Source organism: Stigmatopora nigra, chromosome 2 (genome assembly GCF_051989575.1).
Source record: "Stigmatopora nigra isolate UIUO_SnigA chromosome 2, RoL_Snig_1.1, whole genome shotgun sequence".
In the NCBI taxonomy this organism is placed as follows: Eukaryota; Metazoa; Chordata; class Actinopteri; order Syngnathiformes; family Syngnathidae; genus Stigmatopora; species Stigmatopora nigra.
Window position 1 is genome coordinate 6,829,596 of NC_135509.1, and position 27,825 is coordinate 6,857,420.

Genomic DNA, 27,825 nt, shown 5'->3' on the forward strand with positions numbered 1-27,825 from the left:
TTTTTTTTATGTCCTTAAGGACTATTTTGATGAGACTATTCCCACTACTTAAATCATCAAAATCTTTTATTTACAAGGTTCCTATTCACAATAGAAAGAGTCATAACTTACAGGATAATTTAGGGTTGTGCGAGGAAGTGGGACAGCTACATGTGCTTCTTGCCGTTGAGTTCCACTGTTAACTTTTTGTCATTAGTGGCTTGGAAAAGTGTTTGGATGTCCATCATGGCTTTGTCGATGTGCTGGCCAAACCTATACGAGTCCTGTGTCAATCACAAAAGTGGCCAGAAGTGAGAAATAAACAATATGGAAGCAGCAGACCCGATAGTTACCACCGAGAAAGTTGACCTTGGCCAATGCTAATATCCGAAAAGGCTAACCTTGGCCAATGCTAACATCCGAAAAGGCTAACTCTGGCCAATGCTAATATCCGAAAAGGCTAACCTTGGCCAATGCTAACATCCGAAAAGGCTAACTCTGGCCAATGCTAACATCCGAAAAGGCTAACCTTGGCCAATGCTAACATCCGAGAAAGCTAAATGCGACCAATGCTAACATCCGAGAAAGCCAAATGTGACCAATGCTAACATCTGAGAAAGCTAACTTTGGCCAATGCTGACATCCGAGAAAGCTAACTTTAGCCAATGCTAACATCCGAGAAAGCTAACCTTGGCCAATGCTAACATCAGAGAAAGCTAACATTGGCCAAAGCTAACACCCGAGAAACCTAACCTTGGCCAATGCTAACATCCGAGAAAGCTAACCTTGGCCAATGCTAACCTCCGAGAAAGCTAACTTTGGCCAATGCTAACATCCGAGAAAGCTAACCTGGGCCAATGCTAACATCCGAGAAAGCTAATCTTGGCCAATGCACACAACACACACGTTAAACGAGGTATTACCGTTATCACTATTTTTAATGTTATCTAGCAAAAGAATAAGTGATAGTACACTTTTTCTTCATGCGTAAATATAACATTACTCATCAGAAAAATGGAATGCGTTTAGTGTCATAAGATGAATATTTACCGTGTCTGAACTGGAGAACTTGGAAGAGATGTGGAATGTGATGAGGTTTTCCCCGACAATGATGTATGACACGCCATAACCATCATCTGCGACCTACAAAATCATTGCATAAAAAAATGATTTATAATATTACAAAACCAACTCAACTCACATTTGTATTATAATTAAAAATTCCACTGACCGGGCCAAATCCTCCTCCAGCTCCGACATATTTGGGGAACTTATTGATGTCCACTAAATTGAGTTGCTGTTGCGGCGTCTGACTGGTGGACAACTTCCACGGTTCGGACAGAACCTAAAAAGCAGGACGGCGTTGTCGTTAGCAAAGATTGCGGCTAATGATGTGACCATGTTGGAGTTCTGACCTTCTCTAGAAAAGGCGATTCCACTCCCTGGTATTTGGAGATAATATAAAGACAGAAGAGATGTCGGTCAATGCCAGAACCGGTCATAGCCAGACGATACATGTTCTGGTGTTTGTTGGCAGCGGCCCGGAAGAGCGCCAACCTCTCCGTGTTCTGTAAAATGCGACAAGAAGGAAATTTAGAGGGAAAAAGTACAAATACCTCTACTTACAAACGTCTAGGTGTACCAAAAAATTCAAGTTATGAAATGCCTCAAACTGGGGAAAAATGTCTCAAGATAAAGTTCAAAGTAGGCAATAAAAACATGTTAAATATAAAATAAAATGGAATGAAGGACTGCTTTGGACAGAAAAGATTAATAAGGCTTTTAAATATAAAGTGTGTCTCTACTTACGAAAAAAATCCGAGTTACAATCTGGAAATTTGGTAAGTAGAGGTGTACAACTGTACTCCATTTTCAGTCATTGGCCGCCATTAACAGTGATAGACGTCCAATCCATTTGAAGTGGGCGGGGTGTTACTAATTCCGTTGCTATAATGCGCAGGTTTCAAAGTGGCGGCCCGGGGGCCAAATCTGGCCCGCCGCATCATTTTGCGGCCCGAGAAAGTAAATCATGATTGCCAACTTTCTGTTTTAGGATCAAATTCAAATGAAAATTGTATATTTATATTATATTTTATGATTTTCCCCTTTTAAAATCAATACTTGCAAATTTTTATCCATTTTTTCTTTTGATATTTTAGGTCAAAAAGCATTTTGTAAAATCTAAAAATAAATATCTAAAAATATTTTCAGTTTTCCGCCTTAATATTGAATATAATTTTTAAAAATGGTTTCCACTTGAAATGAAAAAAAAAATGATTATTAGAAAAAGTTCAAATAAACAGTTTTATATCTAGAAAAAACTATATATTTAGGGATTTCGATCCAGTTCTTATAATCCAATAAAAAAAATCTAATTATATCTAAAATGGTCCCGCCCACATGAAATCGAGTTGATGTTATTGCAGCCCGCTAAGATCTTACCGTTACTTGTCGGTCCTCCATTGCTCTTACGAAGGCGACGGCTTCCGAGGTACACGAACGCACCGTCTCCGTACGCCCTTCCCGGAACATGCGTGTCATGGACGACTCATACGTTAAACAAAACTCTCCTTGGTCCTGGCGGGTAGAAACAAACACATTAGTATACCTAATTGTCCTTATTGGAAGATGCATTGAAATAACTTAAGAGTTACCCTGAACTGGGCCAGTTGTAGCGCCAACTGAATGAAAGCATCCGGGCTGGTCCGGCATTTTTTAATCAGACCTTTTCCAAAAGTGCTAAAAAGGTAGCCATGGAAGTCTACATCATCCGCTATCTTTTTAGCCGACAGGTACGATGTTTCAATCAAATTTTGGCACTGAAAAAAAAACAAAAAATAATAATAATGGAGACAGTGACGCACAATGGATTGTGGGTCTCAAAATTTTAATTTAGAAGTACAGTGTTCCCTCGGTTATCGCGGTTAATGGGGACCGGGACCATCCGCGATAAGTGAATTTCCGCGAAGTAGGGGTGCCCCTTTTAAAAATGCTTAAAGAAACGTATAACACGTGCACAAAAGCACCACCAAGCAAAAACATCATAGTAGTCCGGATGGAGGATCTTCTGCAGTTTTTTTGCATGTAAGAAACATCGTTATTGGGAGTTGTGAACATTGTTTTTTTTGAAGATGCGACTGTAAACAGCCATGACGTCATCAATGCCATTCCTCAACTCTCACCATGTTATTGACCATTTCTTTGCCCTTTTTTTGATGCAATTACGAAATCTTATTGAATATTTTGTTTGCACCTCTTGTAAAATGATGTAATTTATAATTTTAATTTAATATCTTTAAATTTTTTAATTTATTTTTTCCCCTGAAAAAAATCTGCAAAGCTCTGAGTCCGCGATAGCTGAAGCGCGAAGTAGCGAGGGAACACTGTACTCCAAAAAATCATATCTAACATAAATCCATTTTTTTATTAGATACCTCTTTAGGAATTAGCCATTGGAGACGAGCAGGTTGAGGGAGGTTTTTGTTGACGTCCCCCTTGCAGTGGCCTTCCTCCGTGTAGCCCAATTGGAAGCAGTCGGTGGCAACCACGTACTATGAATATATACATATATGTAGCTTGTTGGTGAATAAATGGCTAAATGATGATTAGTTACAATGAATTACCTCCCACATGTGTCCAACTATCGGAGCATCGGCCCAGGAATGTTCGGCGTTGATTCCCATTTTGCCATTTGAGTACGAAATGATGGTAAAAGATTTGTCAAACCATCTCAGAGAAGAGAAAGAAATGAAGAAAATTGGCAGTCATTTCATTAGGTACACCTACAGAGCCAGTGAATTTTTCTTTTTTTTCTCTGTTCTAGTTTTTAATATTTTTTGGAGAAAATTTACATTTTTAATATGCACTTTTTGGTAGTATAAGATGGTAAAAAAAATAATTTGGGCGTTTTGCCCTTTTTTAAATGTCAATCTTTAATTTTAATCAACATTTTTCATATTTAAAAAATGATTTTCACTATACGTTAACTTACAGAAATGGTTAAAAGTAGTTGAAAAGTATATTTTTGGGTCAAATTCAATATACTTATATATTAGTACTCCCAGTTTTTAAGGTAGAATGAAGTTTAGTAGTGTGGTACATTACAAATTCAACATCTTATGGAAAAAAACCTGTCTTATACCTGTCGTAGCATTTCCCATGTAGCAGTGATTTGGCGTAAGCGTCCAGAGAGTTGCTATTGGCCGCGTCGTAACCTTGAGGCTCGTCATCCAGCGCCAAAAAGAAGGCGGCCGTTTCCACCGCGTCCAACGACGCTTTGTTCACTCCTTGGCTGAAGTACCTCATTCGAGCTTGAGCCCAAGGAACCCTAGCCACACAAAAAACACAACTAAATTTTTTCTTAGGGAAAATGTCAAATCAAAAATATTTGTTAAATAAATTCAAAACTGACTATTTCCCTGCACTTCTTTTAATTTTACCTAAAATATTTTTGAACCAAAAATAATACCAACAAAACAAATTGAACTGAAAAATTGAACTTTTTTCCTTGTTATTTTAAATGTAAACAAACATTTCCTCAATTTCTTTTTGTAATTACCGTGTTTACACGACTATAAGGCGCACTTAAAAGTCTTACAATTTCTCCAAACTAGACAGTGCGCCTTATAATCCAGTGCGCCTTATATGGGGACAAAAAAAAAACAGAAAACCAAAAACAAAAAACCACCACTGTCGGATATTAATAAAACACAAACGCCTGAACTGAAACAATACTGTTAAATATGCAGATGCCATCTTAGTTTACAAAATCTTCCATCATTTAGCTCCTCCCCCACTGCAAGATTTTATACAAAAAAATCCAAAACATCAACAATGGCTGGCTCTAGAGGTGAATGTGCCCCTTATAATACAGTGCGCCTTATATATGGAAAAAATGTCATTCATTGAGGGTGCGCCTTATAATGCGGTGCGCGCCTTATAGTCGTGAAAATACGGTAAAATTTTTTAACACTAAACCACTTTCTAAATGATCAAATTTAACATAATATTATTATATAATATATATTTATTTTATGTAACCATTTAAGTTGCTACTAACCAAAATTCAACAGTCATTCATTCCTTAGTAAGTAATGCATAGCTTGAAATATGTACTTTTTTTCATTCATGTGGTTAGTCCTTGCCTAACTAACGGCTCAGAAATCCACCTCTCCATCACCGCTTACCTATTTCCTGCTGTCAACGCGGCCAGCTTCACCTCCCCGGCCTGCGGCTCTGATGTATCGTTGAGAATGCGGCTGAACTGGGTCTCCAGTTCGCTGGGTAAAAGATGCCGTCCACCCGTGTACAGCCACACTTTAAAGAAACGTCCCTTGTGATACACCACCACATGCTTTCTGTCACTCAGGTGCTGCACATAATCTGCAAAAGACCACCATTTATGTTTGAATTCACGATATTTAATGTACATTGCCGCTATTATAGTTCATTACCTGTTTCAAGGCCAGGAATGCGGGTTGTGTTGAAGATCCTCTCCATCTGAGCGGAGCACATTGGAACTGTTCCTAAAGCCCTCATCTGAGGAAATAAATAAATAAATAGAAGAGATAGGAACGTTAACCAGTGGGCTGCTGTTGACGCCCAATCCGTTTGGACTGACGGGGCAAAAGACATAATTTGAATTGGGGGTCTGTTGTCTGTGGATAGGGTCGGAAAGGGTGTTGCCGGGCGGTTACCGGGGCAAGTTCCCCGCGCTCCAGTTTGCGTCTGTACTGCAACATGGCGTGCACCACGTTACCCGCCCGAGCCGCTTGTCGGTGTGTTGGCGTCACGTATAGCAGGTCCTGCAAATTAAATGATAATGAATGCCTTTATTGTAATTGTACAAGTACTATAATGAGGTTTAAAGCTTCACCATAGAGTACAATTGTAAATGAGTCATGATGAATACATTTACAGTGTTCCCTCGGCTATCGCGGTTAATGGGGACCGGGACCACCCGCGATAAGTGAATTTCCGCGAAGTAGGGATTCCCCTTCAAAAATGCTTAATTTGAATTAAATTTAAAAAAAAAGATTTTTGATTTTGTAAAAATGTATTTATTTATTTATTTTTTTACCCCCTATACATAGTCCACCATATAGAATACGGCTAGAGAGAGTGAAATTCATGTTATAACAAAAAAATGTAAAAAAAAAAACTGTAAAATATGTTGTTTCAATGTAATATTTGTATTTTTTTCCCCCAAAAAAATCCGCGAAGCTCCGAGTCCGGAATAGCTGAACCGTGAAGTAGCGAGGGAAAACTGTATTTACATACAATAAAAATGAAGTGAGGTAAAAAAAAACATTTTTTTAAAAAGTGATCAAAATGGTTAGCATCATGTGAGGTAGTTTTAGTACAAATATTAAAGTACAAAATAAAAAAATGCAGTTCTAAGGCTGTTTGTTATGGAATTTTATATATGTAGTGATGGTATTTCATCGAGTCTAGATTAGGTCTAAAAGTGGAGTTGAGTATGGTGACGGCGCTTGAGAAGAACGTCAAAAAATATGATGGGGTGTACAAGAAATATATCTAAAAAAATAGACTAACTCACAAATAATTGTGGTTTAGCATTAGTAATGGCCCCAAAAAACATCTTACCATAATGTAGAAGTTACTGTTGACCATAAGTGGGCCTCTGCCTCTCAGGTAGATGTACTCCTCCCACCAATCACTGACCTACATATTCAACATATTTAGCCTTCAATCATTATAATAGACATGGAGACAGGTACAAGAGTTATGGACTTCTACACCTGCCTGTACTTACATAATTATTGGCCAACCAGGACTTGAGGATCAGGTATCTCTGAAGCTGGGCAGCTTTTGACTCTTTAAAGTCATTAGCTAACATCTCCATTTGATTATATCGCTCGTCGTTCAATACGGGACGGACTGATTCCAGGTACTGCGAACCCAAAAACAAGCCAAAACAGAAATGAGCAAAAAAGGTAAAAAGCAAATGACATGACGTATGAGAGAAAAAATATCCTTATAATAGGGGTGACCATACTTTGCGATTTTTTAAATATTACGGCCATGTTTGGTCTACATTACTCGCGATATTTGAGGGATTACTGTAAATAAAAATGAAATCTTGGTATTGGTGGATATCAGTATATAAAAATAAATAATTGTTGTTAATGTTAAGTAAAAATGCAACTGAAAATGTGACAAATTTACAAAGCTATCAAGGAAGTAAATATACAATTTCTATTCAAATATGTTTAAAAACTAAAAACCTCAAAAAAGAAGCAATTCTGTAATATATCCGTCCCTCTTGTTTGATATTATATTTGACCAAAAAATATTTTCATTCATGTAAAAAGCTTTTTTATATGTTCATTTTTAAAAAAAATTATAATATATAATTACTAAATCATGCTTAAAAATGACAAAAAGACGTAATAACAATAATAAAGTCCTATGACGTCAACATGTTTTAGATGACATCAAATCAACTGCATTTTATACTGACCGTATATACACACAACTTACAATTAGAAAATAAGCCCCTCCCCAAATATAACACATTTTTATGAAACAAAAATCATGGCGACCAACCCTTCTAATGGTATCTTCCACCCTGGGCACGGGCAGTCTGGGTAAAGACGCTTGGAAACTGTAGAGAAGCGGTCGTCGCCCTGAAAACATCTTCACCAGGCTCTGGAACAACAACAAAAAACACCAAGTCAAAACTATATGGAGTTGAAAAAGGATTAATTTTGGTACGTACGTACCAGCCAGACTTTAGTGGAGGCACTCATCTTGCCATGACATTCGAAGATCCATCCGTGATAGGAAAGCAGCGCTTTGAGGGTGTACCTGAGCAGGTAGATGAGGAAGAGCCAGAGCGCACTGGCGAACGCCACCGAGCTCAGCACCGCACGGGTCTGCACTGATAGATATCCTCTACTCACAAAAGGCACAAGACTTTGCTCGTTACACTTTGGGCACACAGACATGGGGCTGTGAAATGATTGGCTGCTCACTGGACGTGTCATGAGGTACATAGTTGTACCTAATGAAGCGTCCAGTGGATTTGGATCAGAATTTCCCAAAAAAAAGGCCAGCATGAATGAACAAAAAAGACGTAAAAATGCACTTGTTTTTGTATTTTTCGGACTATGAGCCAAAGAATACACAAAGAGAATTTTTTTTTGTCATTTTTGGGAAAGGATTTTTTTTTTAAAATCAGAAACCAAAAAAAAAAAAACGTAAACAATTGCAACAGGCTAAAAAACGGCTGTTTACATAGCAGTTTTTCTGATAATTAGCCTTTACAAAAACATAACAGGCCCTGCCAAATTAAGGAAAAAGCATCTTATAGTCCAGGAAATACGATGATGCTGGATCTAGTCCATTTGTGAAATTCTGATACATTTTCTAATAATAATGCATGTACAAGAATAACGTTTTCTGACCTTAGCGGCATGTTTTCTTGAATGGCGTGCATCACGCCGAGTGACAGATCCAAGCCCGTGTATAATCTGCTCATCACCATGATAACCACAATCAGCCAACTAGACGGACTGGCTGGGTACACGCCGGCCAACACGCCATTCTGACGGAGGAAAATTTGTGTTATCGCAGTGCTAAGCACCAAAACGTCATTGGAGGGGTCACCTTGAATACAATGGCTCTCTTCCTCAATGCCGTCAATCCGGCTTGGAAGATGTTGGTGAGGACCTCCTGGCTAGGTTTGAGGTCTAAACCTTCCGGGCTCACGGTGAACTGGAAGCCCACCGCCTGATGGGCTTCAGCCATGTCTTGTAATCACTATCTGTCACACAATGGAGAATACAGTATTCCCTCGTTTATTACGGTTAATACGTTACAAGACCATCCGCAAAACGTGAATAGTAATCGTGATGTAAAGACAGTGTTTTGTCTATTCAATTTTATTTGGACTTTTAAATCCCTGGCTTAGACAATTATTTAACATATTTAAATATTGTTGACATTTGACATTGACAGTTTCCCCAAATTCATGTTTGTAATATTGTTCATACCATATAAAATTTTCATATATATTTGACAGATCCAAAACAGGACCAGGTAAAATCCACAAATTCAGAGCCAATACGCAAAGTGGCAAGTTATTACTCGATTTGACATGTTAATTGCCATTGACAGCAATGGACGTCCAATTCAGTTTAGCAGCTAATGACCCTTAACGTGACTCCATCACCAACATTAGTCACTAGTTTATCACTACCAGACACCCAATTCATTTCAACTGCATTGATTAATTCACTGCAACTCTCCCAGTTCAAACTAGTTGGACAACTATAACAGTCAATGGCACCTAAACACAATCATGCATCAAAACCCCCAAGTTTTTGCACAGCACGCGACTGAAGTCACCTAACTAGGAGAAAGGTCACTAAACTAGGCAAAAGGTCACCAGCCAGATATAGCATCTGACTACAGGCCACGCTAGCCATGCTATGTAAATAAACAATGTTTAAACTCAACAGAAAACTTGAAAAAAATGATATGTGAGCATAGATGCACATATATGGTATAAAGACACAGACATTTTCATTTACCTTAGCTTGACTTTAGGAGAAAAGACGGGTGACTTTTTGCAATGGAGCTTTGCGTCCTCTCGTGTCCTTCAAGTGGTTTTTCGCTCAGGTGGCGACGGGCAGCTGCACTCGCTCCCCTACTTTTTTCCCGGCGTGTCACGGACTGTAACGGGACACCGAGGCGTGTCAGAAGCCCTCAGCTCACGTGTGTTCGGCTGTCAAAGCGCTTGCCTGCCTGTCACAAATGCAAATGATGATGACACAGGCATAGGAAATGACACAAAAACCCTGTCCGTCACTTTATGACAACATTTATGATGTCCAAAAGGCCATTGGGTATAGGACAATTGTAACAAAAAAATGCCTGGATTTACATTGAACAAATGTCCATCAAAAAGCATTATTAGCACTTTGCAATCAATTGAATAGGCGGTAATTTAATATTATCTATATCTATCTATATACATATATATATACATGTGTGTATATATGTATATATACATGTGTATATATGTATATATACATGTGTGTGTATATATGTATATATACATGTGTGTATATATGTATATATACATGTGTGTGTATATATGTATATATACATGTGTGTGTATATATGTATATATACATGTGTGTGTATATATGTATATATACATGTGTGTGTATATATGTATATATACATGTGTATATATATATGTATATATACATGTGTATATATATATATATATATATATATATATATATATATATATATATATAAATAAATAAATATATATATATATATATATTTATTTATTTATATATATATATATATATATATATATATATATATATATATATATATATATATATATATATATATATATATATATATATATATATATATATATATATATATATATATATATATATATATATATATATATATGTGTGTGTGTATATATTTATATACACATATATATACATATATGTATATATATATGCATTGGACACCAATGATTCGACACCAATATGACAACCTTTTGCCATCGTCCAATAGGACGAGTGTTGCTGTCAATAGTGGTCAGTAATGTAAACAGACAAAGTTTCAATGATTACCTGTAAGTATTGGCTTGACTGTTCTTCTGAAAGGTTCGGAAAAATGTCATTGAAGTAAAACTCCATCAGGTGGTGAAAAACAGACAGATGATACGTGATTCAGGTGACTCCATACCAGATTGGGATAAAGCTCGGACATATTCGCTGAACTCAGAAAGCCAGGTCCACCTGGAAGGCAAATTCATTGTTTAGGCTTAAGTTTGAATACATCTCGTGATTACGCTACTTACTCGGAAAGAATGCGTGTCGATTTGGATGGCCATCATGTGACCTTATCGGTCATAGGTCCGAAGCGCCATGTTGCTTTTCCACGCATCTGAACTTCGTCGCGATCTCACTTCAGCGTAGCCGATATCTGTCGTACATGAACCAAATCCAGGGAAAACTCTGTAAAATCTTCCCAAAACATAATAAAACCATATGCTAATCTGGTGAAATAAGGTTACAAAACAATGCACAATATGGTTCATTTCAGGGGAAATTTCTAAAAAAGTACTGCAATCACAGCTAAATTTCCTCGTTGGTCCTAAAAAAAAAAAACAGTCTTTTTAGTTGGGTAGTTGATTCAGGCTGGTCTATTTTTTGGTGTGGAAAATTCCACCCAGCTCTGCAATTCGCTGAACCGGGACAACAGTAAGCATGTTCTATTGAGAAACATAACTTTATTAAATTAAACACAATGTAAGTACATACATGAGAACTGTCCATTTCATTTGATCCCTGTGTGACAAGCATCATCTTGGAAGTCAGCAATTTGTTCATTATACATCCATTAGCATTGCTCCAATAATAGTATCAGTATCGACCGTGTATTAAAATGACGAATATTTGAGAGTACTAAGAAATAACGTGTTGCTATACAACATATTTCCTTTTTTGGATGAAATTTGGAACCGCTGGTTGCTTTACCAAAGATAATAATGGCATAAAAATATGTTAGCGTCCGGCCAAACTATGATTGCAGTTAATTTGCATTCAAGCAAGTATGAAGTAGTACAGTATTAAAAGAGAAAATCGCATTTTTTCGTTTTTTTTTAAACAAAAAAAAAACAATGGTATTGATGCAATGCTGTCATTTACAAGGCGTTTTTGTTTAAATTTAGGTTGGAATAGAATAAAACAGTTTAGATTTTTTTTCTATTATATATGAGTTGGACGGAGATTTTTTGGTTGAAAATCTGCCACAAAAAAAAACAAAAAAAACTTCTCAAAGTTAAAACAATGTGAGGATTTATATATCAGTTAACTGTTCATATTTTTCTGGCTATAGGAAATTCTGTCAAAACTAATTTGCAGCGTTTTGCGAATTTTGAACATTTTTTAGATGTTTATTTTTTTTGTTGGCAATTGCGACATTATTATTTAGTATATTTATCCCCCATATTTATCGCAAAAATCCAAACTACATACTTGATATTCAAGACTTTTTTGCGGAAACCGTTTTCTTGTAATATGACTATTTTTCCAAATAAATATTAATATCCGAGACTAACCGTTTAAAATTGTAAAATAATTTTTACTTAGCACAAATCCAAAACATAACAAAAAGTATTAACATTCTAAAACCCTTTGACATGACATAATTAATACCTGTTAATATTTTTGGGTAATATTAGTACATCTTCCTGATTTTCTCACTGATTTTTTTGAATCATTTTTCCAGTGCAACTACAATATTTCAAAATTGAAAATTGTACACAATCACATATTTGGGATTTTAAAGTTTAAAGCAGTTTATCGACCAATAGGAATTGTTTTGGTGAAAATTAAACTTTGTTTCCGAGGAGAATTTTCAATTTTATCTTGAAATATAACCACGTTAAAACAGTTAAGCAAACTGCAGAGTGCAATTTATTTGTAGCACAGTGACTATTTAACACGTGCATTTTTTTATATCAATTGAACATAAACGAGACATCAAATCAAGTGAGGTAGTCAAAACTAAAAAGATAAACACCTTCACCATGGAAGGAAGGCCAAGAGGACAAATGTCCAAACATGGTCCACAATAGACTAGTGCATAAAAAAAAAGTAATGGGCGGATTGAGAAGATGAGCTTAAAGGTCTAACTACATCTATAAATGTATGCTTGGACTATTTTTCCCACTCTTTGATGAGAAATGCCATTCGAGATGGTTTTTGTTACACGCAATGACACACAAAAATGTATTTTTTTATACTATTTTTTAAATGTACTTGTGGTATAAAAGACTTCTTTTTGAGTGCGAGGAGCTCTTCAAGGGAAAAGCTTCTTTTGCTTGAAGTAAGCATCAAAACGGACCTGGGCATAGTCCTGGAAAAAGAACAAATGATGATAATGAGGAATTGACCAAAAAAATGAATCTAATTGTATTATGACTTACAAGTGGAGTTGGTTTTGTGGCAAAATTCTTAATTCATTTTATTTCTAGATGAAATCAATTGAATTCATTTTTTAATTCATCTTATTTCTAGATGAAATCAATTGAATTCATTTTTTAATTCATTTTATTTCTAGATGAAATCAATTGAATTTTTGAATATAATTGCAACCACAATCACCCCAAAAATGACATCAATGTATCGTTTTAATTTAGATCTCAATTTGTGATTTCAAAGGATTAAAAAACAGGTGCAAAATGTTTAAAAAAATAAAATAAAACTTTCTAGAGGATTTGGAGAAGTTTCAGATATTGTTTTGAAAACATTTAACTGTTTAATTTTTTTCATGTAAATTGCTTAAAAACTGCTTGATTTTGGGAGATTTTTGTAGTTATAAAATAAAATCATACTTTCTAGTGGATTCATAGAATTTTCAGATATTGTGATGAAAACATTTAACTGTTTAATTTTTTAAAATGTAAATTGCTTAAAAACTGCTTGATTTTGGGAGATTTTTGTAGTTATAAAATAAAATCATACTTTCTAGTGGATTCAGAGAAGTTTCAGATATTGTGATGAAAACATTTAACTGTTTAATTTTTTAAATGTAAATTGCTTAAAAACTGCTTGATTTTGGGAGATTTTTGTAGTTTTGCTCCAAAATTTAGGTTGAAAACTGACATTATAAACTACAGAAGATTCATAGTATTTGGCAGGTCTGAAAATGAGATATTTAAAAATATAATGTACTATTTCAGAAAACAAAACCAAATTGGTGAAATTACTCGGAGCAGTTAATATTACGTACACTATATTTGGCAAAGAAATGGACAAAATACATGTATGTAACGATTAGCATATTGGAGGTACACCCAGGTCAAAGTACTGCTGTAGTTTCACCAATTGTAGTAAATTACTCCTCATCCTTACCATGTAGCCAAACTCAATCTTGGAAATCTTGGCTTGGATGATAGACCACAGGCCCCACAGGAAATGTGATGCTAAAGCATACCTGCAGAAGAACCATGACAAAATGACATATTATTATTGCCTTGCACATTATATTTTCCTCCATTTTCTTCCAAAAGGACAAAATACCTCAATTTTTCACTCTTAAATGGCTGGCAATGCAGTATTTTAAACCTGAAACATTTTTTTGGGGTCTCAAAACAGCAAATAAATCTGTTTTATTTACCTTATTTAAAAAAAAAAAAAAACTAAAGGAAGAATAGTACCGTATTTTTACGACTATAAGGCGCACTTAAAAGTCTTAAATTTTCTCCAAAATAGACAGTGTGCCTTATAATCCAGTGCGCCTTATATATGGAAAAAACTGAAAACGAAAAACCACCACTGTCGGATATTAAAAAAAACAAAGGCCTGAAGTGAAACAATACTGTGAAATATGCCGATCTGCCATCTTAGTTTACAAAATCTTCCATCATATAGCTCCTCCCCCACTGCAAGATTTTATACAAAAAAAATCCAAAACATCAACAATGGCTGGCTCTAGAGGTGACTGTGGTGTAGTGAGTGCTTCATACCTAGAAGTCAATAGCAATTACCATATTTTCACCACTATAAGGCACACTTCAAAGCCTTAAATTTTCTCCAAAATAGACAGTGCGCCTTATAATACAGTGCGCCTTATATATGGAAAAAATGTCATTCATTGAGGGTGCGCCTTATGGTGGTGAAAATACGGTAATTAATAAAAAAAGATTTGACACCTGAAGTCATATATATTAAGTTGCAATTGTCACCTGTTTGCTTCAATGATCAAATCTTCCTCTATTTGCGTCTGGTCTCCACTTGGCTCAAGACCAGAGTGCTGCTCCAACAGATAACTTCGCATGAAATGAAGCTGCAAGAATATGTATTTTCTTTCGATTAATTCAACAATATTTTATGGGATTTATTTTGACGCTTTTTAGGTTACAAAACCTGTTGCTCTCTGCTCGGATAATTCTCCGGAGTAGCTTTGTAGAAAGGCCACTGATCGTATGTGTAGTCGTACATCCACTCGCAGAAATGGTTCCCGAAATCAAAACCTCTGCAATAATTGTGTTCAAAAACATCAAAAAAGACATTCTAACACCGTTAAAGGCAGTGAATGAGTTAAATACGGCATCCATTACCTGTAGTTGTAGCTGCTATACTCAAAATCGATCAGCATCAGTCTGTCTGTTGGGTTTTGGTCATTTTTGTCCAGTATTAGAATATTACCTACACAAGAAGAGATACAGTGGAACCTCTACTTACGAAATCTCCAACTTACAAAATTTTCAAGTTACAAAACACACAGTTATGTGAATTATTGCTCCATAATATGGATTAATAGTTTTTGATACATACATGCTGCTCTACTTACGAAAAATCCAAGTTGCGTTACATTTCGTAAGTAGAGGTACCCTTGCACTTTGCTTTACATCTTCAATACATGAATGACTGACATTCCTAACAACTTCAAACCCTTAAAAACTGCTTTTAGTGGTTAGTACATCCCATTAATAAAGAAGAAAAAGCATTTACCCTCTTGGACGTCATTGTGGCAGAAGACCACTGGTGATGGTGTATTTGCCAGTAACTCACTGTGTGTGAAATAAAAAAACATTTATTTACTACATACACAGATATATTATTTGAATAAAAAATATACAGAAGTATTTATTTCAATAGTTATTTGAATTTTCCTGATTGGATCATGTGATGGAAAATTGGGTTTGATCATGTCATATTTTAAAGAATGAATTTCCAGAAGCTAGGCCAGATGTGGGCAAACTACGGCCCGCGGGCCACATACGGCCCCGTTAGGCTATTTAATCCGGCCCGCCGAAGTTGTCCAAATAATGTTTTTTCTTCTCAAGATGGCGGCGTCACGCGAAAGCCAGTGGCAGTAGCTCTGTCTACTCTTATTTGTTTTCTGTGTTTTATAGCACCTCTATCTTTGTTTAAATTACATTTTAATATTTCTTAATACATTCCTTTTGACTTTACTTGGTACTAAATACTTTAATGATGAGTGATGAGTATGTTAATACTTTAGTCCTTTTTTTCTCAGTATGTTTCATATGTACTGTTAACGGATGCACTTTTTTATATGTATCGTATCTTGTGCTGACCCGGGACCCATCTGTCAAATTTTTAAAGTCAATGTGGCCCCTGGGCTCAAAAGTTTGCCCATCCCTGAGCTAGGCCATGTTTCATCTGAGTTTTCGTTGTGGACACTATCTCCCAGGAATGCATATTTTCAACTTTGCTTCTGATAAGCAACCCCCCATCCAGCGTGGCGTGAACTATTACGGAGAGAGGGCACTGGAACAAAGGTCAGCGGTTTTCCTCCACCAAAGCAAAAATCACGTCATCCCAATAATAAATCGTCTAATTACACAATAATAGTTTTGTGTGTGATAAAATACTTTTATGATCCAAGAGCAGTAAAATAATGATTGATAAAATGGCTCACATTTATTCATCTGTTTTGTAGTTTTTCCACTTTTAAAGACTGTATCTAATAATCATTATCTTTAACAATCTTTACATCAACTATAACCAATGGATTAATTTAGTTCAGTAATTTTCTTGTCCATTCATTTTTGATAAGTGCAAATAAGTCTACACTGTTATAAAAAATATACATAAGAAAATAACCAGAATTTGTCAGTCCGCCCCAAGAAAAAATAAGGTATATTTGCAACAATTTTTCGAATTTAGAAAGAATCACTTCAACAAACCGGAGTTCTTTGAGCTCAGCAGGCAAGTCGAGCCTCATCAACTTCTTATACTTCTTCACTTGGGAGTCTCTTGTAAAATTTAAAGCCAACACTTGATCCATGTATCTAATGGAAGACATCAACACTATTAATCAAGTACCAGCGGTGGGGATAAAGACTTTATGGCTACTAACTTGTTGATGGTTTGAAATAACCAGGTAGGCTTCTTGTTAAAAGGCATCACCATTTTGTGAAAACGTGCCAACTTGGTGGCAATTTCAGCCGAAATGTCGGTATTTGAAAGTTGATCTGTGCGCATGCGGGTGTTCTAAAGGAGAAACAAAATGTCAATATGAAACGTGACCCAATGTCTTAATACTATCGACAACACAATATGTTGGGAAGTACCGTATTTGTGGACTATAAGTCGCACTACCCAGAGAAAACACAATGAAAAGATGAAAAAAAAACGATATATAAGTCGCACTGGAGTATAAGTCGCATTGTTCGTCGTTTTTTTTTTACTTTATCAAAAAAGAACAAACATGTTAAATTAACAATAGTAAAATGGAGAACAAAAAGCTGAATAGGCATCTGTTAGCATACATTTTTTTCAGGTAACTATATCCTTAAAAATAAAAAACATTGTGACAGGCTGTCAATGGTTAAAAAGGAAAAAATTCATATAGAAGTCACAGGGCCAATCTCTGAAGAAAAGTGTGATTTATAGTTCAGAAAATACAGTATATGATTATAAATGAATGGATCAAATCCAGAAATTTGCAATGTTAAAGCAGGTGAGTGCATCATACGGTAAGATACTGCTCCAAGCGGCCTTCTGGGAAGATGCCATATAATCTTGGCCCCAAAGTACGCTCGGCCAGGATGGCGAACATAACGCTCTCCAAAACCAGGGAATCCACGCCTTGGAGGATGGCGCCATAGATTCTGAGGAGCACCCGGCGAGGTTCACTCCCTTGGCTTTGCATGTGGTCGGGGAGGCTGCACAGGTAGAGCAGATTACTCAAACCACCACTGCAAAACAAAAGCAAAACATTAATCATCAATAATTTAAATTAGCGTCAAATTGTGAACTTTGTGTGTATGCCAACAGGTTATGGATATGCTCATTTAGGATATATCTCACTGTTTAATGGAGAAAATAACAGGTTGCTTGCTCGTAAAATAGTCCACTACTCCAATACACCAAGTCTAGAGCCAATGACGGTCCTAGACGTCCAATGGCATTCGAGGGGGCGGGGCTATACATTCCTACTTTCCACTGTATTAACAAACTTATTAAGCCAGTATATAGGTCGATCCCACAGATGAGAAATGCTAAAAATGATCAAGCTAGATCTTCCCAGTTACGTTTTACTCTGATAGTTGTATAGTGCAATAATTGTACATTGATTGTAATATGGCTAATGACTGTAGTATTGCCATGTTGTGTGATTACCGTTATCATTAACCTTTTATCACAAATCATAGATATTCCCACACCTAGCTTTGATAATTGGTTACAGAATGATTTATCAATGGAGTACAAAATGATTTTTACTGGGTTTTATAGTCGTGTAAAACTGAAATTTTCATGACGATGCAATATCGATTTTCTTGGACAACACGATGTTTACCAATACTGCAACAATACAATTCAATTTAAGTTACTTTTATAAATCAAAACGAGGAATGTGAATAGGTTTATCCAAACGTTTTAGCCAATGTACTTAAAAATAATCATAAAAAAAACATAACAAAAAAATAAAACAAATAGTCACCTGACGATGCTAATTTGGAAGTCGTTGATTTGAATGGTCTTCCAAGCTCCAGACAGGAAATCTCGGCACCAAGCGAACGCCCTTTCCTTCGTGTCCCGGTCTACTTCCTCGGTTCGACCGCCCTTGAATGACTCTGCCTCGGAGTCGTCATCGCCGTTGGGTCCCAAAAGTGGACTGGGGGTCCTCGAGGTCCTCTCATGGGCGAGAATAAGCAGTTCATAGCTAGTCGGCTTCCGCTCATCTTGTGGGACCGAGTCGCCGCTTATGTTACCGCCCGCCTGCATTGCCATTTTTCGGGCAAATTGTAGAGGAGAACTGGAGAGAACTGAGGTTCGGAGTGTTTGGAAAGAGCTTACTGTAGTCGGGAGGAGCTCGCTAGTAATGACTGCTAGCCGAAAAAACGAGGCATATCTAATTATTCGCATGCTACATCGTCGTCATTAAGCTGATAGTAGCCTTTACACCGTCTCCTCCTACTTTGGGAAGCACACTAGCATACACGTGACGGTCTTTGTCGTTATTCACTTCCGTGTAGAGCTTAAAGCTGATTGGTTATGGTGATGGGGCTGTTCTGACGTCATTAACGATTTTTAGTGCGAGTTTGTAGATAGTATTGTATAATTACAGTTTTATGTATGACAGCTTGTAGTCGTAAACGTCTGAAGTGTAGAACATTTACGACTGTACATATATTTATAAATAAAACCATTTTTATTTCGATTTCAGTCAATATGTGATACGTGATTTGTTTTACCTCCCAAAATTAATTCATCCGGTGAATTATGAGGCTGAGAAAAGTACTTTTACGTTCATTCATTTAAAAAAAAAGACATTTAGTTCAATTCATTCATATAAAATAAATTATTTAGTGACATGCTATGTAGTCAAATGGTTGCTGTGAAGTTACTTTGGTGTCACAACTCCTTCCAGCTGGGCCTAAATTGGAAAAAAAATGAAAAAATAGAGGTTATGATGCATCATTTCATAATACTAATATGAACTTTGATGGTCACCTTAAGCTGCTGGTTGGTTCTCTTGAGAAACTGAATTTGCTCTGTGTATTTCTTTTCCTGTACTTCATGTTTTTCTTCTTCGGTCTTTTCAATGGCGTCACATTTGGCCTTCTCCTCACGTAACTCTTTCTCCAGTTCCTCTCTTTGCTGTTCCAGCACGGCAATCTTGAAAAGACAGAAATGAGCTTGAAAATTGAAGACATTTTAACCCTCACGTCATAAGAGGGCCTATTCAAAATGTTTTTTGCCCTTTGGCCAACTTTTTATGGTAAATTTGATGTCCTTTTAGGTCAAATTTCAAGCAGTAGCAAAATATATATATATTAAAAAAAAGTATATATTGGAAGGGTAGGGAACCTATGGCTCGGGAGCCACATGTGGCTCTTTTGATAGGTGCTTATGGCTCTGTGCTAAACTGTGAGCTAAAATTCCATTGATTAGCATTAGGGTAATAATTTTGTCAACATAATTCTGATAACTTTGAAGGCAGTGAAATGACTAAAAATGAACAAGTTTTCATGTATTTTTTACTTCTAATAAATTCTGAGTATGGCTCTCAAAGAATAACAATTCAAAATAAGAATTGTTTATGGATCTCTCTGTCAAAAAAGGTTGCCATCACTAGGAAAAATACTAAATGGCACATTGCAGTACTGATTTATAAATATTTGGGGTTGGATTTAGTCATATTTCCATAAAAATATTTTTTTCAATTAAAAATGAACTATCTGTAGTGTTTACATTTATAGAATGGGACTAATTTTGATTATTTAGTTGGTTACTGTATATAATGTGTAAAAAATTATTATACACAAGAAATTAATGTGTATTTTTTTTTACAGTTAAGAGATACTACTACTTTATTGATTTTTCTCTACATTTTAAGAATAAAAACGTAGACAGAGATTGACAAACCAGATCTAAAAAAAACAAAAATAGCAATGCGTGACATTTTGTCATATTGACATACGGCACTCAACATCAGAATGTAAATAAACAATCGTACGATTCCACTGCTTTAACGTGATTTAATTCATGCGTGCATGAATGCATGTTTATTTAAAAAGACAACAAAAGAGGGCTTACTGTTTTCTCCATGTCCACTTTATCCTGTTCAGCCTGAAGCGCTTTCCGCATGCCGAAAACAACGCTACTCTCGTAGAAGGTCTGATAAGCAGCAATTGTCATCTGGATTTCATCTCGGACCCGCAATAACAAGTGACCCCTCTCGGCGCAGTTGATGGTCACTTGTCGGATCAACTCATCTACATAAAAGAGCCAAGTTGCATTCATGACAGATCTCATAATTGATTTTATAAAATGCTTCTCTTCTATAATCTCCAAGCCCAAAACTATGTCAGAATCTATCAGCCATCATAAAAATATGGATCTACATGAGTTTCTTTGGTCTTAAGAGTCAGTTTTTCATGTAAACTTAACTTTCAGTGCCTTGGACAACGATAAACGTCCAACCAAGTGGCTCTTTTCACCCTCACTGTAAATTTTAATTAGTTTATTGCTTGTGGATGTCCAATTAATTAAACTAGAATGACTGACAGAGAGTGAACTGACAGGTCCCCCACTTTAAATGGGTTGGACGTCTATCCACAAACAAACACTGTGCCACAGAAAAACAGTAGTATTCTAATTTACTGTATTTTCTGGACTATAAGCCGCACTTTTTTCACTTTGACTGGGCCTGCGACTAATAAAAATGTATATATATATATATATATATATATATATATATATATATATATATATATATATATATATATATATATATATATATATATATATATATATATATATATATATATATATATATATATATATATATATATATATATATATATATATATATATATATATATATATATATATATATATATATATATATATATATATATATATATATATATATATATATATATATATATATATATATATATATATATATATATATATATATATATATATATATATATATATATATATATATATATATATATATATATATATATATATATATATATATTCAAAATGAATTTTCTAAATTTATTCCCTCTCTGAACAGTCAGACCCTGTTATGTTTTTTTTAGGCTCTAGTTATCTCAAAAAACCTGTCGTTCTCCATTTCACTATATTTACTTTAAACATATATGTTCTTGGTTTCTGATAATAGAAAAGTGAATTATACTCTAGCGCGACTTATGTTTTATTCCTCTTCACTGTGCATTCTTTGGCTAGTGCGACTTATAGTCCGGAAAATACGGTACTCAAAGAGATATTAGTTAGATATAAGCTGGTATCCTTACCAAAGCACTGGGTATAAAGCTCTCTTCGGACAGGACATATTCCCGTCTCTATAGCGCGCCTTTGCTGCAGTTTTCTGTCTAGTTGCTCCTCGAGATTCACCACATCTGCTCTTGTACATGGCGCACTGGACACCTGCTGCACCCACAGCTGGTTTCCTTCCATCCATTCTCTAAAATTGAAAGGTCATGAAGTATAGGTGTGGAATAATTTGAGTGGTAACAAATGGAAAGCAACGGGGAGTAGACTGTACCTGGGTGGAAAGATGAGGTTGAGTATGTCTTCATTTTGCTGGGTGGGGGGTTGCGAGGCGGAGGATTTGGCTTTTGGTGGCGGTGGGACGGGGGAGTCTGCATGGGGTTGGGTGCTCACTTTAAAAGGACGACCCCCCTGGAAATAGTAATTTATTAACTACCTGATTGCTTATGTGCTTATGTTATTATGCTTATGATTTTCATTATGTTGTCATATTCTTTTGAAAGGTCTGACATTATTGGCAATGCTTGTTATTGAAATGACATCATTTAAAAAAAACATTACTTATTTAGAATCAGCAGTGAAGGTAAATGATTAGCAAATTCATGTTTGGTCATCCATTATGAACGATGTCAAAACCGGTATATAATAAAATTGAAATATTAATCAATTGTTGTGCTCAATTATAAATAGATGTCAGTGTTCCTACAATTCTATTTAATTAGATTACTTTAGTATTCCATTTTTTTTAAATTAACATTGTCCAACTTACCTTTGTGCACTTTTTATCTGTTGTTTTGCTGATTAACACGGGGGTCTCATATTTCAGCAGAGTCTCGGGGGGTTCAAACATGGTGCCTTAAAAAAATAATAAAATAACACATCGAAATTTCTGGCCCCTAGTTGACTTCATCAATGGGTACGTCACTCAAGATGAAACTACCCATTGAAATGTCTCATTTTGACACTTCGCACTCTTTTAGACACGTCACCCTTGTCATCAATTTCGAGGGCGTAGCGTTTGAAACTATTTGCCTTGCGAGATCTCTCTGACATCATCACTAGTCGCCCGTGACACCAGACGTTAACCGACACTATGAGCTAGTGTTATTCCCCCATGATAACGCTGAAATTCTTTCAAAAAATTAGGATACACATTTTTACTTTAAATCCTTTCTGGTGTAATGTCCTCCAAAGTAGACGTAAAAAAACATTTGAAGATAACTGGGTTTGTTCATCTCACATCGCAACATAACCGGTTATGACGTATAACAATCCGCGACCGCTTGTACCTGCCTGTAAACCTGATTGCAAGTGCCGATTCTACGTTTTTATTCCCTTATTTTAATTATTACGACAATCTAGAGAATACATGTATTAATTGTATATTAAAACTCAAATATACAATCTGACTTGCTTTTAAAAAACATGTTTACTTAAACGCCCCGCAGCAGTTATGCTGCTAAACGCAATTAAATTAAATTGGTAAATATCTATTTAACATAATTCCCAACGCCAAAATGAGGAGACTTAACAAAAAGAAAGCTCTAACGCTGGTAAGGGAGTTGGACGCCTTCCCCAAAATCCCCGAAAGCTACGTAGAGTCGTCAGCCAGCGGGGGAACAGGTAAGGCGGATAGTGAACGCGTAAAAATCACGTCTTTTAAACATCATTTTCTCCCCCTTCCTAATTTCCAGTGTCACTAATTGCGTTCAGCGTCATGGCGGTGCTCGCCTTCCTGGAATTTTTTGTCTATAGGGACACATGGATGAAATACGAGTACGAGGTTGACAAAGACTTTAACAGGTAACCCCTGGATGTCGTCTTTTTTCTGTTTTCCCCCATTTCAAAGTGATATAAAGGGGGTTGGGGGTGCTGGAGCCTATCCCAGCTGACATCGGGCCAGCCAATCGCAGGGGACCAGGAGACACACAACCTTTCATGCTCACACACACATACCTAGGGGCAATTTAGAGTGTCCAATCATCCTACCATGCATGTGTTTGGAATGTGGGAGGAAACCGGAGTACCCGGAGAAAACCCACACAGGCCCAGGGAGATCATGCAAACACCACACAGGTAAACAGACCTGGATTTGAACCCTGGTCCCCCACTGTGAGGTCGACACGCTAATCTCTCATCATACCTTTTACCATTACCTTTTTGCTAGAGTATATGTTTTTTTTTCCATTTTTCTTCATAATTTTTGTATTATGAATGTCTTGTCTGTTGCGTTCAAGGACCTTTAAACATCTCATTACTATTGCAGCAAACTGAGGATAAACATCGACATGACAGTAGCCATGAGATGCCAGTGTAAGTATTGGCTGGAAATTAAAAAGAAAAAAAAAACATTAATAGTGTTTGACAACTTATTGGAAAATGCCATTCATTACAATTGATATAATAAAAACACAATACAATGACATTTTTTTGTGTTTTCTCTGAGAACAACATTTTGAATCATGTATGTTTTTATATTTGCAGATATAGGAGCAGATGTTTTGGATTTGGCAGAAACTATGGTTGCTTCTGATGGCTTGAAATATGAGCCGGTAAGTGTCATAAGTTTATTCCTGATCACTGCAATTTTATACATGATTCAACATAAAATGGCATTATTTGGGTCTATTTTTAGGTCAACTTTGAGCTGTCGCCTCAGCAAAAATTATGGCACATGTAAGTCAAATAATGGAATTCACCAAAAAGTGAGAAATATCCTCTGCCAGTCAAAGTGGACGATCTCTATCTATCAAAAGCACAGAATAAACGTTAAAAAAGCATCTTTTTTTTTTGTTTAGGACTCTTCTTCACATTCAAGAACGCCTACGAGTAGAACATTCTTTGCAAGATTTAATCTTCAAAAGTGCCATGAAAGGCTCTCCACCCGCCGAGTCTAAAAGGTATTTAATTAAAAAAGACAGGTTCCTTTCCAAAAGAAATGTGGAAATACGACTGAATGTGTCACTGCAACATTTGTTTCCAGGCAGTTTATAGCTAATAAAAATGTTTTTTTGGGGTTTTACAGTGGGGACAGCAACACGTCGCTGAATTCCTGTCGCATTCACGGACATCTTTATGTCAACAAAGTGGCTGGAAACTTCCACATCACTGTAGGAAAGTATGTACATGTACTTTAAAAACTGTAATTTTAGTAGTAGATCAAATAATTTGCAAAAAAATATATATTTACGTATTTTTTTCTTTTTTCATTTATTTTAATGAAACATGTAATACAGTAATACCTCACTAATTTGCGGATTCATCACATCGTGCCTTCCATCTGCCAATTATTCATTAACCGGCCACTAGGGGCAGTGTCTACCTAAAACAAAACACAAAATTAAACAACATTAAAACACTGCCCTCAAATGGCGGTTACTCACCTATTACGGCACATCTTGCAACGATATACCACGAAAAATGAGGTATTACTGTAAATTCAAAGAAGAGGATATTTATGATTTTGAGGTTTAAAAAAGCATTTTTGGTGTACAGGTCCATTCCTCACCCACGAGGCCACGCCCACCTCGCAGCTCTCGTTAGCCACGACAGTAAGTATTGAAGGATTCCCGTAGTCCTAATCCAATACTCACTCGTACGATTGGATCGTCGTAGGTTTTAACTTCTCCCATCGCATTGACCACCTGTCATTCGGGGAAGACATTCCGGGTGTCATCAGCACGCTGGATGGCACCGAGAAAGTCACCACCGAAGGTGAAGCGACTTCAAGATGCTCGTTCATCATGTCTTTTTCCATCTCTTACTCGTATTTTGTATTCAGCCAATCACATGTTCCAGTACTTCATCACCATCGTCCCCACTAAACTGAACACGTACAACGTGGCGGCCGATATGCATCAGTATTCGGTCACCGAGAGGGTAAGGCGCAGCCGAAGGGAGGCCGGGCAGGGTACGGGAGAGGATAATGACTGACTTCTGTTTGTGGTGGTGCTGCAGGAACGAACCATCAACCACGCGGCAGGCAGTCACGGCATTTCGGGGATCTTCATGAAGTACGACATGAGCTCCCTGATGGTGAAAGTGAGCGAGCAGCACATGCCGCTTTGGAAGTTTTTGGTGCGGCTCTGCGGCATCGTGGGAGGCATCTTCTCCACCACAGGTGATTCGTCCTCATTCAAATTTGACATTTCAGTGTAGATGGGATGAGATTTTTTTGATTTACTCCATGGTTGATTGTAACTATTAATATTTAACACTAAACAATTTGTAAAAAAGTTTTCTTTTAAAACCGGTGTCACCACTCACATTAATGCCAACTAGATCTCATGTGGATTAGTTTATTTTTGGCCCAAAAAGTTAACTAGCTGACATTGATGGCGCTAGATGTGCAGTCCACATACACAAATGCTGGTGCTCGGACGTTTGGTCGCCAGTCTTATGGTCGCCGGTCAAATGGTGACAGAGTTTACTGTTAAAACCAGTTCTCAAAATTATATGCATGAGAGAGGGTTTAATATCCGAGTACGTTTGATCGGCGACCAAACGTCTGGGGACCAAACGTCTGGGGACCAAACGTCTGGGGACCAAACGTCTGGGGACCAAATGTCTGGGGACCAAACGTCTGGGGACCAAACGTCTGGGGACCAAACGCCTGGGGACCAAACGCCTGGGGACCAAACGCCTGGGGACCAAACGCCTGGGGACCAAACGCCTGGGGACCAAACGCCTGGGGACCAAACGCCTGGGGACCAAACGCCTGGGGACCAAACGCCTGGGGACCAAACGCCTGGGGACCAAACGCCTGGGGACCAAACGCCTGGGGACCAAACGCCTGGGGACCAAACGCCTGGGGACCAAACGCCTGGGGACCAAACGCCTGGGGACCAAACGCCTGGGGACCAAACGCCTGGGGACCAAACGCCTGGGGACCAAACGTCTGGGGACCAAACGTCTGGGGACCAAACGTCTGGGGACCAAACGTCTGGGGACCAAACGTCTGGGGACCAAACGTCTGGGGACCAAACGTCTGGGGACCAAACGTCTGGGGACCAAACGTCTGGGGACCAAACGTCTGGGGACCAAACGTCTGGGGACCAAACGTCTGGGGACCAAACGTCTGGGGACCAAACGTCTGGGGACCAAACGTCTGGGGACCAAACGTCTGGGGACCAAACGTCTGGGGACCAAACGTCTGGGGACCAAACGTCTGGGGACCAAACGTCTGGGGACCAAACATCTGGGGACCAAACGTCTGGGGACCAAACGCCCGGCGGCCAAACCCCCGGCGACCAAACGTTCAGTCACGCAAATGCTTTGTTTGCCAGTTGTATAATCAAGTGCATGGCTCAATTTCCTATCTACAATCACATTGGTTAGTTCATTTGCCCAATGCAGTCAAAACAGCAGCAAGGTAGTTCACTTTTTTTGGGGCCAAAAACAAACGTGAGATCGAATTGGCACGAATATGGCCGGCGAACCAAATTGACTTTGACACCTGTGTGCTCCAGGCATGCTGCACAGCGCGATGGGGTCCGCAGTTGACGTGATTTGCTGTCGCTTCCAAATGGGAATCTATAAACCTCTCAAGGTACTAGACTCAATTTCATACCTTACCGTCTCTCGATAGTTTTCAATTATTTCTTTAAAAAAAAATGTTTTAGGACGAGGATCCTGTGAAAATGGAAAAAGAGCAAGTGGCGCCCCCTGTTGACATCAACCCCATCCAACCAGTTAGTTGACATCTCTCACACACAAACATACAAGCAAAATAAAATCTTCCGTCATTTGTGTACACAATCCACTCCAAGCGTTTCTTTTACACCATGTCAGGAGTTTATTTGACAGTATTTCAGAATATCTTTCAGTAAACAAGTTTTTTTTTTAAACGTGTTTTTTTTCTTAGCAAAATGTAATATATCCGTACTGTCGCATTTCATAAAAATAGTTGTTCACGTCTTTCAAACTACAGTATCAATGATACAGTAAACCATAGTTGTAGGAATACAGCTGTACAAGGTGAATAGTACTCAGTTTAACACTACACAGTTATACTTGATGGGTTTATGAACGTGCCATTGTTCTTCACATAGAT

General features: G+C 37.1%; 4 protein-coding genes across 5 annotated transcripts; 1 reads left to right on the forward strand and 3 right to left on the reverse strand.

Moving 5' to 3' along the window:
• Nucleotides 1–18: 18 nt before the first annotated feature.
• On the reverse strand, nucleotides 19–10,734 carry cpt1b (carnitine palmitoyltransferase 1B (muscle)). The gene is made up of 20 exons (XM_077710460.1): nucleotides 10,611–10,734; nucleotides 9,537–9,750; nucleotides 8,611–8,767; nucleotides 8,409–8,548; nucleotides 7,725–7,896; nucleotides 7,549–7,650; nucleotides 6,755–6,892; nucleotides 6,586–6,663; nucleotides 5,676–5,783; nucleotides 5,433–5,517; nucleotides 5,166–5,361; nucleotides 4,121–4,306; nucleotides 3,603–3,708; nucleotides 3,414–3,530; nucleotides 2,634–2,798; nucleotides 2,422–2,556; nucleotides 1,395–1,547; nucleotides 1,211–1,324; nucleotides 1,030–1,122; nucleotides 19–263 (listed from the first exon to the last, which is right to left on the reverse strand). The coding sequence occupies exons 3-20, from the start codon at nucleotides 8,749–8,751 to the stop codon at nucleotides 147–149; spliced, it is 2,346 nt and encodes a 781-aa protein (XP_077566586.1). The 5' UTR covers nucleotides 8,752–8,767; nucleotides 9,537–9,750; nucleotides 10,611–10,734; the 3' UTR covers nucleotides 19–146.
• A 1,704-nt stretch (nucleotides 10,735–12,438) lies between these two features.
• Nucleotides 12,439–18,995, reverse strand: chkb (choline kinase beta). Of its 2 annotated transcripts, none has more exons than XM_077712146.1 (10): nucleotides 18,466–18,995; nucleotides 17,497–17,719; nucleotides 16,879–17,012; nucleotides 16,706–16,810; nucleotides 15,504–15,562; nucleotides 15,110–15,155; nucleotides 14,916–15,024; nucleotides 14,735–14,835; nucleotides 13,902–13,983; nucleotides 12,439–12,903 (listed from the first exon to the last, which is right to left on the reverse strand). In XM_077712146.1, exons 1-10 carry the CDS (start codon nucleotides 18,888–18,890, stop codon nucleotides 12,847–12,849), a joined length of 1,341 nt encoding a protein of 446 aa, XP_077568272.1. In that variant the 5' UTR covers nucleotides 18,891–18,995; the 3' UTR covers nucleotides 12,439–12,846. The 2 variants fall into 2 exon arrangements, with proteins under 2 accessions (XP_077568272.1, XP_077568271.1); XM_077712145.1 differs by having other exon boundaries at nucleotides 15,110–15,197; nucleotides 18,466–18,994.
• Nucleotides 18,996–19,263: 268 nt separating this feature from the next.
• LOC144190610 (axonemal dynein light intermediate polypeptide 1-like) lies at nucleotides 19,264–23,114 on the reverse strand. The gene is made up of 6 exons (XM_077710850.1): nucleotides 22,543–23,114; nucleotides 22,048–22,184; nucleotides 21,797–21,966; nucleotides 20,565–20,743; nucleotides 19,479–19,643; nucleotides 19,264–19,401 (listed from the first exon to the last, which is right to left on the reverse strand). Exons 1-6 carry the CDS (start codon nucleotides 22,621–22,623, stop codon nucleotides 19,369–19,371), a joined length of 765 nt encoding a protein of 254 aa, XP_077566976.1. The 5' UTR covers nucleotides 22,624–23,114; the 3' UTR covers nucleotides 19,264–19,368.
• Nucleotides 22,835–27,530, forward strand: ergic2 (ERGIC and golgi 2). Its single transcript, XM_077710851.1, has 13 exons — nucleotides 22,835–23,396; nucleotides 23,468–23,576; nucleotides 24,040–24,086; nucleotides 24,258–24,325; nucleotides 24,409–24,449; nucleotides 24,572–24,673; nucleotides 24,799–24,891; nucleotides 25,269–25,324; nucleotides 25,389–25,487; nucleotides 25,555–25,652; nucleotides 25,731–25,893; nucleotides 27,242–27,321; nucleotides 27,395–27,530. Exons 1-13 carry the CDS (start codon nucleotides 23,291–23,293, stop codon nucleotides 27,470–27,472), a joined length of 1,140 nt encoding a protein of 379 aa, XP_077566977.1. The 5' UTR covers nucleotides 22,835–23,290; the 3' UTR covers nucleotides 27,473–27,530.
• The last annotated feature ends 295 nt before the right edge of the window (nucleotides 27,531–27,825 follow it).

Bases quoted from the DNA above. Each gene is read 5' to 3' on its own strand.
- cpt1b (XM_077710460.1), bottom strand. From the start codon at position 8,751: ATGGCTGAAGCCCATCAGGCGGTGGGCTTCCAGTTCACCGTGAGCCCG. The intron at 7,651-7,724 runs GTACGTACGTAC...TTGTTGTTCCAG, and splicing joins CCTCCACTAAAGTCTGGCTG to AGCCTGGTGAAGATGTTTTC. The intron at 1,325-1,394 runs GTCAGAACTCCA...CCTGCTTTTTAG, and splicing joins AATCGCCTTTTCTAGAGAAG to GTTCTGTCCGAACCGTGGAA.
- chkb (XM_077712145.1), bottom strand. From the start codon at position 18,890: ATGCGAATAATTAGATATGCCTCGTTTTTTCGGCTAGCAGTCATTACT. The intron at 14,836-14,915 runs GTTTTGTAACCT...ATATTCTTGCAG, and splicing joins ATCCGAGCAGAGAGCAACAG to CTTCATTTCATGCGAAGTTA. The intron at 13,984-14,734 runs GTGACAATTGCA...GTTCTTCTGCAG, and splicing joins TTGATCATTGAAGCAAACAG to GTATGCTTTAGCATCACATT.
- LOC144190610 (XM_077710850.1), bottom strand. From the start codon at position 22,623: ATGTTTGAACCCCCCGAGACTCTGCTGAAATATGAGACCCCCGTGTTA. The intron at 21,967-22,047 runs GTACAGTCTACT...TTTCAATTTTAG, and splicing joins AACCTCATCTTTCCACCCAG to AGAATGGATGGAAGGAAACC. The intron at 19,402-19,478 runs GTGACCATCAAA...TTTCCAATTTAG, and splicing joins GAACCAACCAGCAGCTTAAG to GCCCAGCTGGAAGGAGTTGT.
- ergic2 (XM_077710851.1), top strand. From the start codon at position 23,291: ATGAGGAGACTTAACAAAAAGAAAGCTCTAACGCTGGTAAGGGAGTTG. The intron at 25,653-25,730 runs GTAAGGCGCAGC...GTGGTGCTGCAG, and splicing joins AGTATTCGGTCACCGAGAGG to GAACGAACCATCAACCACGC. The intron at 27,322-27,394 runs GTACTAGACTCA...AAAATGTTTTAG, and splicing joins GAATCTATAAACCTCTCAAG to GACGAGGATCCTGTGAAAAT.